Source organism: Meleagris gallopavo, chromosome 6, assembly GCF_000146605.3.
Source record: "Meleagris gallopavo isolate NT-WF06-2002-E0010 breed Aviagen turkey brand Nicholas breeding stock chromosome 6, Turkey_5.1, whole genome shotgun sequence".
Lineage (NCBI taxonomy): Eukaryota > Metazoa > Chordata > Aves > Galliformes > Phasianidae > Meleagris > Meleagris gallopavo.
Window position 1 is genome coordinate 36,501,677 of NC_015016.2, and position 17,798 is coordinate 36,519,474.

The window sequence follows — 17,798 nt, forward strand, 5'->3', positions numbered from 1 at the left end:
AAAAAAAAAAAAGCCAAAGCAGACAAGTACTGTTTCATATTAACATCTATTCTCAATGAAGAGGTAAAAATCAAAGCCCCTGTGTGTGAGGCAGGGTTAGTGAACTGCCAGTGATTCTCCCAGCAACTGACACAAAGGAATCTGTGAGTATCAAAGCTGAGGCAGCAAGCTTAGTGTCAGCTCTTGCCTAGGGAGTAGAAGAAAACATCACTTTGTCTCTGCTTTCACTGCTTAAACACACACATCATTCACTAGTAACCATTTACTCTGCTGTCAAAACTGTTTCAAGAGAGTGCTACGTTTGATTAATAGTAAAATGCATGCATGCAAAAAAAAGCATGCCTCTCCTGAGGTACTCATTTTAGAGAATTTTTGCATGTACTTTTTAATTTTTCCATGCTATAAATATGTCTGTAATATTCTAAGAGTACTGCATTGCTTGTGGTAAAGTCCTTTTTATTTAGAAAGCCTAGTGCACTAACCCTAATTCTAGTTAATGCCCTTTCTCATTGAGGCATGTCACAACATCCTCAGACTCTTGTGCTAAAGAAAAAGTGACCAGCACAAACGTGTATAGCACATGATTCATAGTGCTTCTCTCTGAATTGTCCAGTGGGTAATTGCAGTACAAAAACCAGAGAAACAGATGTAGACCCTAAACCTTGGCTGTAAATTTTTGTTTTATGATTATGGGTTTCAAATGTGCTATGTCACACTGACAAATATACAGTAACACCAAAGGAAATAGAATTCTGACTTGAACTTTTGCTTTTTATTTCGCTTATGGCTAAGAATATGTTTATTGTAAAGTTTCTGCCATTGCAGTCTGAGAGAAAACAGATCAAGGCGGTGATATGAAATCACGATTTCTTTGCTTGGATAAAGGGGAAGAAATCAGAGCGAAGTTTCCTGCTTGCTGCACCTCCATATGAGCTGGGTAGACATTTAAAATATGTGACATTACTTAAAGTTTCATTACATTTGAATTAGAGGGCTATTAGTTATCACAATAATTGTGGTTAGTCCTGATCTCAATTAGAAAATACCCACTGCTTTATGAGTGCAGCTTTTCCTGATACTCTGTTAAAAAAACCGCAAGTATTGTGCTATTTCAAAGTGAAATATGAGATACATAAATTACTGTATCGTAGAAATAGTATGTGAGCGAATGATTAGACTATTTGAAGAATTCATTAATTACATGTGGTTTTTGTAATAAGTGTAAGCATTAGCACAACTATTATTCGTAATAAAACATGATGAGCTACCTGGTTCATTTAAATACAGTGTGAAAAAGCAATCTTTTTCAATTCGTATGCAGCTATGCGTGACTTCCTGACGCTTACTTTCAGAAGTTGCCAGTCTACATTTTGCAGCAAAATGGGCAGGTTTTATTTGTAAATTCGGTTTTAGAAGACTGGTAATAGAATAAACAGAAGTGAATTTCTGTTTGTATGATTTTATTTATTTTAACTCACACGGGCAATATGTTTTTCTTGGCTTCAGCTTAAACTGTTCCAAGAACCTTGGTCTGCACAAAATGCTATTTTCTCTCTAAATCAGAGACTGACAAAACATACTGTGTTTTGTATGATCCCTTCAAGTTATTTTTGTGATGACGCATTGCATATTCCAAACTTCTCGTGCATGCTGTATCATTTGGTTAGAAAATGCTGCCTTCTAATTTAGCTCCATTACTCAAAACAAACCAAATTGCAGCAATATGGACAGCTGAGCTTGTAACAGAAATTTAACCACTTTTTCGCTTGCCATTTTGCTACAGAGAATTCTGCTTGCTGGGCTGAAATTGTTTAAACAAGCTTTTCCTAAAAGATGACTTTTTGGATAAACATGTGCTGTGCATAATTTTCAGATTACAGAGTGTCAGGGACTTCATCGGCTTGACTTTCCAGCTTGGGGGAGGACATCCTAACAAACTTAGAAAGTCCTTAAAAACACAGTGTTAAACGCCAGCTTTGTCACTCTTCTACTTAGAGGGAAGGTGGAAAGAGATGCTGCCTGCTGCAGGGACAGCTAGAGTTCTGCTATCCGAGAGGAAAAAAACGTTAAGAAAGCTTTTGTTTTTATCTCTTCCAGATTACAACAGGTCTTTTTCTGGCTGCTTGTTTGCAATATGGACGTATCAGTTTCAAGGGAGCAAGTGTGTGGGGGTCTTCTTTGTTTTTTATTTAAATTCTTGAACCTTTGTGAAAAGTTTTGTTAATACAATCTACAGGCATTGTCACAGAGCTCTCAGTTCATCAAAGGACTTTTTGTAGAGAGGACATCACATCCATTAAACTGGTTGCACAGGTCCCAGAGTGAATCTCTCTGCAGTATTTCTTTACAGTTCTCAATTGTGCCTTTGCCCTGCACGGTGTCCCCTGCTCTGCCAGGCTCTGATTTTGGGATTTGAGAAAACATGCAATAATGGAGTGTTTCATTTTCCAGTTTTCCAACCTTAACTAGCTTTTGATTTTCACAAAATGCTGAGAAGCCACACAAGTGTCTGGAGGAGAGAAGGGAGGGATGGCTGAAAGGCAGAGAAAGGAATCTTGCCTCTCCTGGAACCAGACTCCTTTGTGCCTCTGGAAATCACACCCTGGGCTCCTCAGGGCTGTGCACGTTCACTCTGCCAGATCCTTGGTGCATTTGCTGAAAGTAAAAGCACACATGTGGTGATTTAGCTTATGCCCTTTCCAATGGGGCAGAGGGAGCGTTTCCAGTCTCTTCCATGTTATTTTCCACTTTTAAAGTGTCTGTAGGAATAAGGTCTCAATGAACTCTCTTTGGAAGCAATACTTTGCAGAGGATGATTATTTACAGAAGGCAGCTTTGCACAGGCTTGATGCAAAGGGTAGGCCAGCAGAGAGCCATGCACAGGGTGCTGGCTGAGGGCAGCTCTGGCAAGGCCTTGCAACCCGTCACGGGGCCATGGGACCACAAGGGAGAAATGCCAGAAATGTTGCTGCATGGGCATTGGGGTGAGTCTCCAGCCACGAAGTGAAGGCAGGGGTAACCCAGTACCTTCAAAATGTTGGTGAGAGAAGACATGGCAGCCTCTGCAGTGCATGGATGTGAGGGACAGCTGGATGCTCTGCCTAGGAGCATCTGTGGCCTCTTACCAATATCTGTGGGGAGCAGGATAAGCACCAGGTAGGTCCAGACCCCACAGAGAAGTCCATTGCCTTTTTCCCCTCTCACCCTCCTGGTAGCTGGGGCTCATTAGCTGTGTGAAAGCTGATATAGTCCCTTCGGGGCCACACGAGCCAGCCCTGCCCCTCTCAGCTAATCAGAGACAGGCAAGACCTGGGATGGCGGCGGCCAGGATAGGAGATGAGGGAGTTGCCTCCTGCCCCCAGCTGGGCTGTGGTCTCACTGTTCTGGGCCTATATGGGTATGCTGTGGGGACACATCCCAGACCAGTGGGCAAGCCTGAGACCACTGAGCAGTGTGGCCTGGCTCCTTTGCAGTTGTCACACACAGCTGCCTGTTTCAGGAGTGAGAAAAGGTCTGGAGAGGAGAGATGGGCGCCTGCAGACCCCCCTATGGCAGGGATGGGCACACCAGGAGCAGGGCTGTGCCAGCCATCCCTTTGTGGGTGGCACTGAGCGGTGGTACTCTTTCGGGGTGAGGCTGCTCTGTGCTGCCCCTAAGCTGGAGTGATGCCTTTGGCTGTGGCTCTGGTGCAGCAGTGTATGCCTGGGCGTTGCTCATGGCCTCTGCAGGGGAGCAAAGGAATGTGGCGAGGGGAGGAGGGAGCGGGGAGGGGGCATAGAAGTTTCAACAAATTGAGCTGAGATGCGCAAACCCCTCGCTCGCAGCAACCACCTAAAGCAGCACTGTGCAAACAGCCTCCCGGCCGGCATAGGCCCTGTTTCTATTCCTGGTGTGATTCTCCTCCTCCTGATTTTTTTTTAATTTTTTTTAATTTTTTTTAAATTTAAATTTTATTTTTCTTCGCCTCCCTGCTTGCTATTGCCGGTCCCGATGAAGCGGGGTGACCTGGGGAGGGCCGCGCTCGCCCTCGCCGCCCGCTGCCTGCTCGCTGCCAGGCTGCTGGGAGTTTTTAAGCCGTGTGAGAATCCTGGGAGCTGGTGATGTCAGACGCCTGGGTCATTTGAAGGTTAGCAGCCTGGGAAGGGTTCACAGAAAGTTCACTCGCATATATTAGGCAATTCAATCTTTCATTCTGTGTGACACAAGTAGTAGGAAGTGAGCTGTTCAGAGGCAGAAGGATCTATTCATGGCTGAGGGGGATCCAGAGGTCCTACCGGAGCTGTTTCGACCCCGGGACTCGGCCGTCGGCACGGCGCGAGAAGCTGCAGGCAGCCGGCAAGCGCCTGAGGAGCGGGACTGGTTCTAGAGAGATTTTGGGGGAGATTGAACGGAGCTAAAACTTGGAATGCGGCTTGCTTCCCCCCATCTTGCTGGATTGGCTGGGCAGCCTGGAAAATGGTAAATGATCATTTGGATCAATTACAGGCTTTTAGCTGTGTTGTCTGTCATAATTCATGATTCTGGTCTGGGAAAAAGACCAACAGCCTACGTGCCAAAAAAGGGGCAGAGTTTGATGGAGTTGGGTGTACTTTTATGTGCCATTTTCCTCCACACCTAGAGGAAAGCACTTTTGCAGGCATTCTGTACAGGGGGAATCATGTTTGACTGTATGGATGTTCTAGCAGTGAGCCCTGCTCAGATGCTGGATTTCTACACTGCGAGTCCGTCTTCCTGCATGCTCCAGGAGAAGGCTCTCAAAGCATGCTTCAGTGGATTGGCACAAACAGAGTGGCAACACCGGCACAGTGCTCAATGTAGGTCCCAACTGTTCTTTTTCCACTTTAAAGCAATTATTATTATTTTGCATGTATGTAAAAAAATACTTTTAATTAAGTGCAGGGGTGATGAGGGGCGGGGGGAATTTTTGTGCAGAATGTGCTTTGCAAGCCTTTTTTCTCCTTTGGCCAGGAGGGAAAAAGAAAAGAAAGCGCCGAGCTGTTTTCTGTTTATCCCTTCTTATGTAGTATATTGATCCTTAAAACAGTTCTGAAGCCAAGAAGGAACACATAAAATTGTAATATTATACAACATTTGTAAAACTCCAACCAGTGAAGGACAAATTTACATAGCATCTCTGAAGTTTTGTTTTTTTTTTTTTTTTCTTTGCTTCCTTAATCTAATTTTGCACCACGTTTGATAATCTGGATGCTTGTTGTCTTGAAGTGCATTTCTGCAGAGCAGCCAAGCAATTAAAATGCTGCTCTGTGCAGTTCTTACAAAGCCATTGAATTGTACTGGGTAGGTGCCATTCCAAAAATCAGACAGTAGTTTTAAGTTTCTGAAGAAAAGGCAATATTTCTTTGTACTGACCTTGTTGCCACCTTTCTTCTTCACTTTGTTGCTCTAAGAAGTTGCTGTTTTGCTAGAAAACTACTCACTGTGAGCACCCTTTGAGTTTAAACATCAATTATTTCTATACCTTGAGATTCAGGCAGTGTTACACTGGTAATGGAGGAAGAAGAGTTAGTGGTGGGACACTTAAGAAAAGATGTTATTATGTTAGAGAGTCTTGATCTTGTGCTGAAATACATAGGTAGTAAACTGATAGTATTTTATCTCCACAATTTCAAGTTTGAGAAAAAAATCTCCTTATACTCTGCATAAAAGCTTGCAGGATGCTTCACTGCTCTGACGGTGATTTAGATAAATGACTTGGCTATCTATCAAAATGTTTTTAGCACACTCTCAGGCACTCTAGTACACCATTAACTGTCTGATTGTTTGAAATTTTTGTTTTGCAGTGTGTTAAAAAGTTGCCTGGAATTAGAATAGTTCTCCCTTCAATACAATTAATCTCTAGGCGGGGGGGTGTGCATTAAAAAATAAACTTAACAAATGGTCGATGAAGTAATGCGTTCTTCACTCTTCTCAAAAGTTTTCAGTCAGCAAATGACATTTGTGTGGGTTGAGTAAGGAAAACAGAACTGCAGAAATCAATGACTACCAGCCTACGACACTGCAAATATTTTGATGTCTTTACAATTAAAATTAGACTGTGAAGTTCAGCATGGGATGTTTATTTTCTCCACGCTGTTCTCAAAATGCTTCAAACGAGATATGAAACAAAGCTCTTTCTTCAAAATACTGTTACTAGCTCTGGGCGAGCTTCAGTTAGAGAGGAAAAAAAACCAAACAGATGTTTCACTAAAAATGTGCTTTTTTTCTGCCATGGAAGGAACTTTCCTATAACTTCGGCAGCGATATCATGGAAACTCAGAATTAAACTTTGCTGAAGTAGGAGGAATAAGCTATCATAAAAAACCTTCATTTGCAAAATATTCTTAAATAACTTCTGGTTTAAAAATCTGTTCATTCTCTCTCTCTCTCTCTCTTTTTTTTTTTAATAACCAGAGGCATGATTCTTAAGAACAAAATATATGATGTTTGTTCTTGGACAAGTTAAACACGGGATTACCCTTATCGGAATGGAATGAGTGGTAAATATGTCATTTGCTTAGGGCCTGCGATAAGAGACAAGTGTTGATAACAGCAAAGTTTAGCTACTCAGAGAAACTAATATTTACAGGAGTAAATAGAAAAATACAAGGCAAATGCATTCAGGAATCCAGACTCCTAACTTTGTGAGGAATGGGATTAATGTTCACTGCACGGGAATCTAAAGTCAGGCTGAAACCTGAATTATAATCTGATAGCTGTAATTTGAACTGTGAAATTTAATGGCATGTGAATATGGAAAAGCAATTCAATTAGAGTCTAAATGAGGAATTCTGTTTGATTTCTAGAGCAAGTGGTGATTTTAGTTTTGGAAAATAGTAAGCACTTTATGCGTGTGGATAAATATATGTACGCGGATGATAAAATAGTAAAATTCTGTCAGCACTTAATATTTGATTTTGTATCTCCTGAAAATAATGTCAAAAACCAGAATTTTGGAATAGAGAAAACTTTCAGTGGTTTAAAGGTTGCTCCAGTAATTACAAATACAAAGATAACAATGGTTAATTTGAACTGAAGTGTTTCCTGATTCTTCCTTTTTATGAAGACCTCGGTGATTTAATGAAATGTAATCATAGCCAAATTTTGAAATTATTAGACATGTAATAGGTTGGGTTTGGTTTTTTTTTGTTTAGTTTGTTGTTTTATTTTTGGCTCTCCCATAAAAGCAGTACACCTGCAGCCATAGCTTTAGGCCTGAGAAATAAAATATTGCTTTGATAGAGATGTGATTGCAGACTAAAAGGTAAATGGTTGTTAAGGGAGTAATACCTGAACAGTGCAACCTCAGAACAGCCCAGCAACAATCCTAGCATCAAGGTTTCAGCTGAAATATTCGCAAAATTGGCTATTGCAGAGGTTAAGGCAGAACGCTGTGGGTTTCCAACTTCAGCACATCTTCAGGATGTTAATCCCATTACAATTCACTAAGCCAACGCACTCCTGCAACATCACAAATTTTGTAGTCCATGAGGGTCTGCAAAGTGAAGCAGAGGGTAAGATGCAACCCAAACATGACCTTAACTTGTGTGGCATTTTTTTCCTCCCCCCGTGGAGGAAAAGCATGCTATGGGTTTGCAACCCCAACGCTAGCCACTGTGTACTGTAAGATGTGCTACACACAAACTGTATCCATTTGTGTACTCACACATGTTTATATTTTATCTGATGCTTCTTACCTTGTTATAGGCTTAAAGAGAAGCTATTTATTTACAAAGAAAATTGTGGACTCAAGGATGACACTAGAACCGACTGCGGTTTTAATCATGAGTAATTCTCCTTTTCTCCTAAGATAAAAATCAGGTTGATATAATCAAATTACAGGAGAATAGTTCTTGAGAGGACAAAAATGACTGAAGTTAAGATAGCAAGAATGATTAATTTATACTTCAAGACAGATGGAATTTTTTGCTCCCTTATTGTGTAGTGACAACAATTACCAAGAGAAAACAACTAACTTTTAGTGAAATGAGAGCTAACTCAGTAGTGCGGAAGTGGGAACGGGACAAGCCCTAAGAGGGAACGAGCTGCAAGGCAGAGTGATTTTCCTTTTTCCTTGGAAAAGCATTAAAAAAAGTCTTCATTAGTCTTCATTAATTAAAGAAGTGAAAAACAAATGAGAAGGCCCAAAGCCAGAATAAGTTTGCTTGGTTGTATGTAGCTGATAATATCATGATATACTACTACCTGCTGTGTTTTGCTGTGTTTAGAAGAGTACGGAGTATGAGGAAGGCGAAAGTTAAGAACACGGCAACAGAGTGTGGCATGATGTGGGCACTCCTGGAGCATGCGGTTGTTGTTTGGGTCCTCTGAGAAGTGCTCATCTGGAGAGGTCTAGAAGGTACTAACTTCCAGAAAGTTTGTGAAGATGGAAATCCACAAGGCATACGTTTTACTTCTGAATTCCGTTTGGGCCGGGTTCTTGTTACCTGCAAGCACTGGGAGTACTGGAAACATCTGCGCTCAACAGAAAAAAAAAGAAAAAAAAAAGTGCAGAACTTTTTCTTTCATCTTTCTGAATTTAAAAACAAACATTTTGAAGTAAGGACTTGTAATCTGCATTCCCAGGTATCAAATTGCTGCAGGTGTGTTTGCTAGTGCCCAAAAGGCAAGATCTGTTTGAACCAGGTTATTTTCTTTAAAGTTCATGCGAAAACTTTACATTGTAATCATTAGAACCGATATACTTAGGAATAGAGTTTGTATTTCATTTTTTGTACTTGTGGCTTAATGCCCTGAAATATGTGATGAGAAGTATTTGTTTCTGATCCTCTTCAATACGGAGCTTTTCTCACTCAAAACGTCACAGGGGGATATTTTTCTTCCAAATGAATTGAAATGAGAGCAACCAGTCCTCTACGTAGGCTCTGATCTAGGTCGCCCGATTCATCTGCTGGCGCAGGAAAACTCTAATGGACGTACACTGCTGTCAAAAACTCCCGCAGATAAAAATGATGAGAGGCATTCGCTGGTGAAGCCGGGGTGGGATAAGCTTGGAGGAAAAGCAATGTATCTTTGGGTGACTCCCCGCTTGCCTAATGCGTCTGTGCAGTGAAGGTGTAACTTGTCAGAACAAAGCTAGCCTGCTGCAGCGCTGCCTCGCAGAGGTTACACTGAAGTTAAGGAGTTGAAAGGGAGAGATAATGTTTCAGACAGCGAAGTTAGTCATCCTCACATCCAGCTAAATCCCCACTTACTGCTGAGAGCGCTTCCCAGAGCTGCGTTTGCTAAGTGTGCCAGCGTCGTGCCTGCACGGCTGCCAGGGCCGCAGCCAGGCCAGGGGCTTTGCCTGGTGCGTGGCAAACCGGGCAGTCCGCTGGGCACGTTGGGTCCGCATGGCCCCCAGTGCTCTGATCTAATTCACGCACCGCCCCGCACACAGCTGAAGCACTGTGACTGTGCTGCGCAACCAGCGTTTGGGTTTGGGGGCCTGTTTGTGAGATGCCGTGCTGGAAAGGGCTGTGGCCGTCCGCCCGTCCCACTGAAACCTTAAAAGCGAGTGGGACTGCGATGAGTTCTCAGGTCCGCCCAGCAACGGGGGCCAGCGCTGGTGTGTGTGTGAGCAGGGGGCCCGTCCCTCACCCCTTCGCCGCTGTCTGCCCTGGCAGGGGGTCCCACAGTGGGTGGCTCCCACCCCGGTGAGGCAGCGGTGCGCAGCCCCATGAGGAAGGATATCGGTGGATGTATAAAATGGCCAAGGAACTTCAGTAAATAGACTTTACCCTTCAGGATCCACGGATCCTGGCAGCGGCTGTGAGGGAGGGTGCGGTTGTACTTTTCCCCTTCCTGTACTTGGACACTTTTGATTATCCAGACTTTCTGGGACTGAGCAGGGCTGCCTAATAACAAAGCCTGCATAATATAATTACCTAAATAGGCCTATTGTCCTTTTCAAATTACTGTGCTGTGAAAACCTTAAACTTTTTTTACTGGAAATGTTATATGTAGCATTAAGATAGCTGAATGGCTGTTGCAAGAAGATCCCGTTTCCTCGTTTCTCACCGCTGTGTGGTGGAGAAGCTGATTATCTGCCTGCCGCCTATTGATGTTTACTCCTTTTGGGCAGCAAATATTTTAGCCCCTTCTGGCAGGGTAAACTGCCAAAAGTAATAGGGCTGGAAATACAAAGCTATGATTGATTTTGACCTTTGCTCACGTGCACGAAGTCTGTCCCCATGCAGTGTGACCCATGTCACTTTGTGCTGAAATTCAAGCCCTTTCAAACCAAATGGAACCACAAAAATAGAAGCCATGAAATGCTCCAAACTCTTCTAAAATAACAGAATAATCATCTCCTCTGTACTGCAAGAAAAAGTATAGCAGGAGGGCAGCAAAACTGGGTTTAGTAGCAGGCAAACCAAGAGTAATGTCTTCCGTCTGCTGCTGCCTTTTTATGAGAACCATACTCTAGGTACAAAATAAACAAACTGATACGATGTGGGAATGAATCTTCTGTGTATTCTTTCAGTCACCATAATCACAGCTATTCCTCCTAATCATAGTCAGTAAACAACGTTCATCCAGAAATCTGGATTTGAAATTATCTTTTTAAAAATAATTTCATGTTTGGGATTTTATTAATCCGTCACTGCATGAGCAAATGTGTTTCAAAAGTTAAGAATGTCAGAAACAGTAGCCTAAAGTTAGCATCCTAAATCCACATTTCATGGCTTCATTTCCAAAAATGCGGAGAATCTAAGAGATCCCTCAGCACTTTTAAAAACAAGCCACATATTGAAATGACCAGATATTGTCTAGAACTTTTATTTAATATTAAAAATTTTAGAGGATTTTTCCACTTCACCTCAGCTACACGAAAAAGCAATTAAATTACATGAGTTCACAACACTGAGTGGAAATAGAGACACTTATAGGACAAAGCAGGACTTGTTTTAAACAGCATATTAAGCAGGACTTGTTTTAAACAGCGTATTACTCTTTTTCTGTAAATTTACAAGTGGAGTTTTCAGAATTGAACATTGAAAGTACAAGCCTAGGGTTTGGGGTTGTTTTTTTTTCCATGACATTTTTGCCTGTCTTGCTTATTTCTTTGATTCTCTGCTTGCTTCCTTGCTTATGAGTGGACTTTTTCTCAGTTTCAGACTTTTCCTCCTGGTATAGGTTTTAGTAGTTAGATGATCTTCATATTCTCGCCTCTCATTTTGCAACTGTTCTGTGTTATTTTCCCAGTGACAGTGAATTCGTGTGGTTGTGTTCACTGCAGATTTTGTTTTTTTCTGGGGAAGGGTATGAATCTAGCTTCCTTCAGCTCATTTTAGTGATCTGAATAGGAGCGGAGAGCTTGCATCATGTGATGGGGCAGCTCACAGCAGATCACCAGCATGGGGTCTGTGTGTGAGAACTTCTGTTGTACATGACAATCTGATAAGGATATCATGTGGTTTAGGAACACATTCCCTCAATGTTAACTTCTTTGTCCTTTTTATTCGGGAGTGGGTAAGGAAAAACGTAACAAACTCATGCCAGCTCTTATATAACTGACCCCACTTTCTTTTAGCATTCTGTTTGAGTTTTACAGCTTCTTCAAATACTTTTGTTGAGAGATGGAAATACAATCCAGCAAGTCTGTGTAAAGAACCCTGGACACAGAGTATATAATATACCTTCTGTTCCCCTTGGACAAGGTGATTTTTCTTTCCCCTGCTTATACCGTATATAAACGGAATATTATAAAACTATGTAAGTCAAACATATACATGCAAGTGACACTTGTATAGGTTTAATAGGTTAAAGCTCGAGTGAGTATTTATAAATTCTCAAAGTGCTCTGGATCTTCACCGCTAAGGACATGGTGCTAAAGTCCATCCATAGTTTGGAGGGATTTCCGTTTCGTGCACTTTCAGTGACTTAGACTTTACCCCTTAAGTGCATCCCCTGAGATAAAGAGCGGAGAAATGTCTCACAACAAAGACTTTTTTTAGCACCGGTTTGTTTCATTTAATGATTAGGAGGATGTCTTTCCACTGAACCATAATACTTTTCTCTCGGCTCACATTGTATTTTTAGCAAGGATCTTTGAACAATAACAAGACAAATTAAGTGTATCTTTGTCTTTTAGAGCCTTATCTTGTGAGGCCCTTCAATGCACTCAGCGCTCCACCCTTGGATTTAATAGGAGTTTCAGACAGAGTGCTTCAATGGCTGAGCCTTTAGCATGTTTATGTACCACTGCTTTACTGAAATATTAGTAAATGCTGATGCCATTGCACTGGATATTCAGCAGGAGGAACAGCCAAAACTGCTTTTCTTCTTAGGAAAAAAAAAAGAAAAGAAAAAAAAGAAAAGAATTGTTCTCCTTTCGAGCTCCACGGCAGGGATGTGGAGCAGCTGACTGAATTGCCCAGTGCTGCACCAACCAGAGACAAATGCTGCCATTAGATTCAACTTAGGTTTACTTCATGGGTGCTTCAATGCTGGAAAGCTATTTGTGTCCATGATACACTCAGAGTGGAAGAAATGGTTCAGTCAGGAAAAAACAACAACAGTGACGCAAAAAATCTCTTTAATCCTTCATTTCTTCTGTCTGAACACAGCTTGTGGTGAAACACACACCGCTGTAGTGATGTTCACAGCATTTTGTTACTACTCTGCTGGATTGTTGGCAGCACACAGCCCATCACACAGAGGTGTATCTCTCTGCCTGTATGACAGCACTGGTCTTCCAGTCTTGCACCAAAGTCTCTCCTCTGCCAGCTGGAGACCGGTGTTAGGAAGTTTTGCAGGCTCCTGTGTGATAAGCAGACCTAAGAGGGGCTGAGATGATTTAAAGTGGTGCCAGTCCCACTCAGGATCAGCAGACCTCCTCCCAGCCCTGCTCCTCTGCTCCTTACCTCGCACCAGAAAAGCCACCAGGAAGGCCAACATCGTCTGTCTTTCCAAGACTGAACATTCACTCGAACAGGAAGGAAGAGGACTTGCAAAACTGTGTAACAGTGCCATCTGGCGATACCAGCCCAAACCTTGCTGCTCCCAGGCACTGCCTGTGGTCAGGAGATGGGGGCTCTTCCCCAGATGCAGGGAAACGCCTGTGAGCCCCGCAGCTTGTCTGTGTTTTCTGCACAACTCTTAACAAACGTTAACCTAGTCAGCTCTACTATCTTCTCAACAAACCTTGCATTCCTCACAGAAAACACTAATCCATCAACCTGCATTTTTGGCTTGGGGCGTGAATCAAAGGCCTGGCTCACAGTCCTGCATGTGTTTGCTTCTTATTGTTAGGATCAGGTCCTTGTTTGTTTGCTTTTAAACACTGCTTCATACTTCTGTCTCTCAACCTTTGATTTGAGGAGACTTTTCTTCTTCCATCACTCCATCTTTCAGACTGTTCCCTTGCATTGCTTTGTTCTTCGGTTTGCTTCTTTCATTCTTTTGTGGGGAAAAAATGATGAATTCCTGGATTGATGTATGTCAGATCCTCTTTCGGGGCTGGCTGGGAACCCTTGGAGACCTGCCTTTTCTACAAACACTCCCATTTTCACTTCACGCTTTGAACGCCAAGCCTTAAGATGTGGAATAAATGTTGGCAAATCACCTATGTATCTCAGGTGTTTGTGCAAATTATCTTTGATGAGGGGGTTGATAGGAGGATGTACTTTTCTCAAATCCTCATCTGGCAGTGAACCTCAGTCTTCCTTTCTCCATTTTGAGAGCACATTCCAGCTGTGTGTTTTAGTTGCACGTACTGTCACAGGTTGTGTGGGTTAGGTATGTGAGCTGTTTGCTTTTCTACATTTTGCATGCCTTGCCACATTCATTTCTTTGAGAACATGGCAGAAGGGAGCCATTATCTTTCTTAAGTTTTGCAATGAAGCTGTCAGCTGACTGCAAGAAGTCTGAGCTGACTCACATCCTTCCCTGTTTTTTTCCTTATCCGAATCCTTTTATTTTCCTGTGTTTTGGATAGATCTTTCCGAACTTCATGGGTGAAGTATGAGCTACTTGTTGGGAGGGACTGTAAGTCTGGGCACTGTTTGAGAAAATAGCTCTATCTCAGTCTGTGAAATGGAGCCCAGTATGAAAGGTGCAACTGCTCAAAGTTGCTGTTTTCACATTTACTAAAATGTCAAAGCATGGCTTAGTTACAGAATTTTACACTGACACTGCCCAGTAATAGCATGTTTGTTATGCTTCTGCTACACTTAGTTTCTGTACAGAGAAAGAAAAGGTTTTGACCAAAAGAGGTGAGGAAGGAGTGACGTAATTAGATAAGATCAAATCAGAGTATCAGTTTCTCTGAAACAGATATTTGGCTTTTTACCAACAGTCTTTTACCCCATTTTTCAAATAAACACATATTTTCACGTGGTAACTCTATCTGAAATATTAATGCTTCCAGGGCTGCATTACCTTTGTTTGTTCATCAAAGTCCATTACTATGAGAAGGCTGCTGTTCCTTAGGCTGTTTCAGCTTCAAAAGAATTTTAGGGCCTGGTCTATTGGAAAGCTTGAGGGTATAATTAGTGAAAATGGAAATAGATGCAAGAGAAATTTAGTTCCTGATGTTTTAATTTAGTGTAGTACTGCCATGTGTTGTTGAAGAGGATTCTTAAAGGCAAACATAATTATTTCATTATGGTCTTCAGAACGCTTTCATTGGTCTTAATGACAAGAAGCTGCATAAGGAGTCATACATTTTAATTAGACCTTCTTATATTTACATCAGATAAATAACAAATAATTGATGAAAAACAAGTCTTCTGAATGGATGACTTCACACAGAGCTCTGGTTACAGTTTAATGATAAAACATTTCTCTTATTGCTTTGCATTTTAATTATCTAGAATTATTGCTCTAGCTGAAATCTCAAAATACTGTTATTTCCATGCATTTCATTAGATTCACAACAAATTTCTATAACTCTAAAGTGAAGAGAAAGAGTTTTTTCCTATATAAGCCACTTACAATTCATTTCCAGTTGTTGTTGTTGTTGTTGTTGTTGCGGACTATTCAGGAAAAGCTAGTAGGAGGATGAATCAGACTACTTCATTCATCTTCAGTTCCCTACACAGGAGCAAGCCCTGCCATTATTAGCGACCAAGAACTCCTTTTGAGGTCAAGAGACTGGACTTTTCTGAGGAAAAATGTGTTGCCTTTTTCTAACCAGCTTAGCTGAAAGTGGTATACCTAAATAGTTTAATTTTTTTTTGAAAGTCTTGCCATTGTCCCTTTATGATGTGTGTATGCTTGTAGGTACACTGAAATTACTCACATATTTTTAAATTTTCTCTACCCCCTGTGTTGGGAACTTTATAATACAAGGAGAAATGTTGTTTAGAGTTTTGCTACTTGCAAGAGTCTGTCGTGTTTTATACACTCTCCAACGTTTCATTTTTGTAACAAAACATATTTGACATGATTCATTCCTGAGAGTATACAGAACACTAATTGTTGTTATTGATTTTAAATTTTGCAACCATTACAAGTAAGCCAGATGAGTGGCAGATAAAGAGTAATAATCCATGGAGTTCTGGAAGTGTTTCATGTTTGTCTGTAGTACTTTACGTGATCAATAGTAAGTGCCCCATTGAAACTAACTGCTGTATCAAATAACAGTAAATCAAATGAATGTGCTTACAGATTATTTATTGAAAGCTTTAATTGTTCACTGGGGCCCTGCTTATCTGAGGAAACAATAGAACTTAGTGATCAGACAAACTGGTTTGCAAATGCTGGGGACGCCATCAAACAGCAGGATATCGCCTCTGTCTGGGAGGTGTGGGAGTTTTCCTAAATGTGCCCCTGTCCCACCAGCACTGCCTGTACACTGGGACTGCCCGGACTGGGTGATCCCTGAGTAAATTAGCCAGAGAGAAGCTTTCTCAAAGAGGGCATCTTGCTTTCACAGGCTACTCTTCTTAAATCTCTTTGGATAACATACGTGCGTGGGTTAATGTGTAGAAAAAGCACTAAATTTCCCCAAATTTCCAAAGGGATATGTAGTGACAGACTGTACAAGATCTGATCTAAGAAGGGGAAGTGGAGACAAATCATAATAAACTTATTGTGTGAAAAGCTTAAGTAGGTATAAAGTATAGTTTTTGGCAATACATGCTGCTGCACAGTTAGTTGTCAGACGCTTACAAATACTATGAAATTAAAAAAACTGCTTCTAACTAACAGCTCTGCACTGTAGCAGTGTTGTACTTACTCCTTAAAATGATGCTCTGTCTTGTCCCATGCACTATGAATAACTAGTGCCACAGGTTAGAAGTTTTCTGGACCTTAGAGTGAAAGAGGTAGTCCTACAGACAATTTCATTATACTATCCTCAGTTTTTTGTGTAGTCTCAGTTGTTGTCAATTAAACTTTGCTGTGGCTTCAGAATCCTTTCAGTGTCAGCTGAGACACTAACATTGTCCTGCAAATTTAGGAAGATGGTACTGAAAGAATTTACATTAAATGGCATATCTTTCCAGCCGTGACAACTGGAAAAGCATTTGTACAAATAAGCTTAATTTCTATACAGAAAACGATGGTCCAAATCTCACAAATATGGCAAGAAAAGTGTTTTCCTTGAGAGTGCTTATTCCGTGAAACATACTTATGTGCATATGTATCATGCTGGATAATCATGTTATGGACATTAAAAAATGATTAAAGCGAAGTAGTCAAAGATCTTCTAGAACTGAATCTCTCTTGGAAAAAGTAATTACCCATTTTCAAGATGTAAGTTTTGCCTTAAGTTTCTTGAGACATCAAGTGTTAAATTTGCTTCTAAGTGAGGATTGAATGTTCCTGTCCCACTCTTTGGAGTTTTTCCTGTTATGAAATATTCCTTTATGTCATATACTGTTTAAAGTGCATTTGACATCTTCCCTATTTGTAAGTCTGGAATAATGCAGTAAATCAAGAGGAGAGTAGCTGGGCAAAAAAAACAAACTCAGGGCTGAAGGTGGGTATTGAACAGGAAACACCAAGCAACTGGGAAACACTACTAGCAGAAGTCTGTTCGTCAGCATTACAGTGTGTGCATATTTTTTTCTCTTCTGAGTGAGAACGGTATCACAGATGACAGAGATAAAATTATGAGCATTCCTCGCTCTAAGGGATTAATAGGAAAATCCACCACAGGTAGAGAGTAAGAGAAAAGAATATTGGAAAATGAGCTCTTCAGTCACAGTTCTCATCTAGGCTCTGGTCTGTTGTGAATATCTCATTTTATTGATCTTTTATCTTCTAGGCAGAGTAGAGATCTGCTCTCAGTGTTGCTACCTTTTTGCTCTGAGGCACCAAGCCCCTGCCCAGCTTTTGGCTTCTGTGGCACCAACTGCCACAGGGACGTGGTGATGCTTGCCAGGTTAGCTGCACCAAGGGAAAGTAAATCCCACCCATAAACATCCAAAAAGATAGATATAAAGTAGTATGTAAACAATGATGAGATACTGATTTTCAAAGAAAGCCAGTGCTGTCTTAGATTTTCATGGTATCTTCCCTACTATGTTATCATCTTTTGTCTAGCAGGCATTCTGTTGAGAAATACTGTGGTTCTGCTCAGGCGAGCATTACAGCTTGATAAAGTGTATATTTCATTTTCTTCCCTCAACAGATATTGGTGATACTCAGTTCTTAAATATTCCATGAACTTGAATTTCTCATGTGAGCATGTGTTGAGGTGTGCTGCTTTTAGTAAAGCACTGACCTGATCTGGCATGCTGAGGAGACAGAGTTTGTGCCTGTCACAGTGTGCATGTGTCCATTGGAAGATGTCAGTAAGGTTAAAATTTCGTCTGACTACCCTTCTTGTTGCAGATAAGACGAAGCAA

General features: G+C 41.3%; 1 protein-coding gene across 3 annotated transcripts in view; it reads left to right on the forward strand.

The window, feature by feature from the left end:
• Window positions 1-17,798, forward strand: part of RARB (retinoic acid receptor beta) — a 311,624-nt gene that overhangs the window by 216,220 nt on the left and 77,606 nt on the right. The window contains exon 1 of one of the 3 annotated variants that reach the window (XM_010712869.2): window positions 4,115-4,814. The exons of 1 other annotated variant lie outside the window; for it this stretch is intronic. In XM_010712869.2, coding sequence (XP_010711171.1) covers window positions 4,658-4,814 — 157 coding nt within the window. In that variant the 5' untranslated portion in view covers window positions 4,115-4,657. Of the gene's footprint in view, window positions 1-4,114; window positions 4,815-17,798 lie in introns of those variants that run through there. One more of the 3 variants, XM_003207191.3, reaches the window with a different exon arrangement.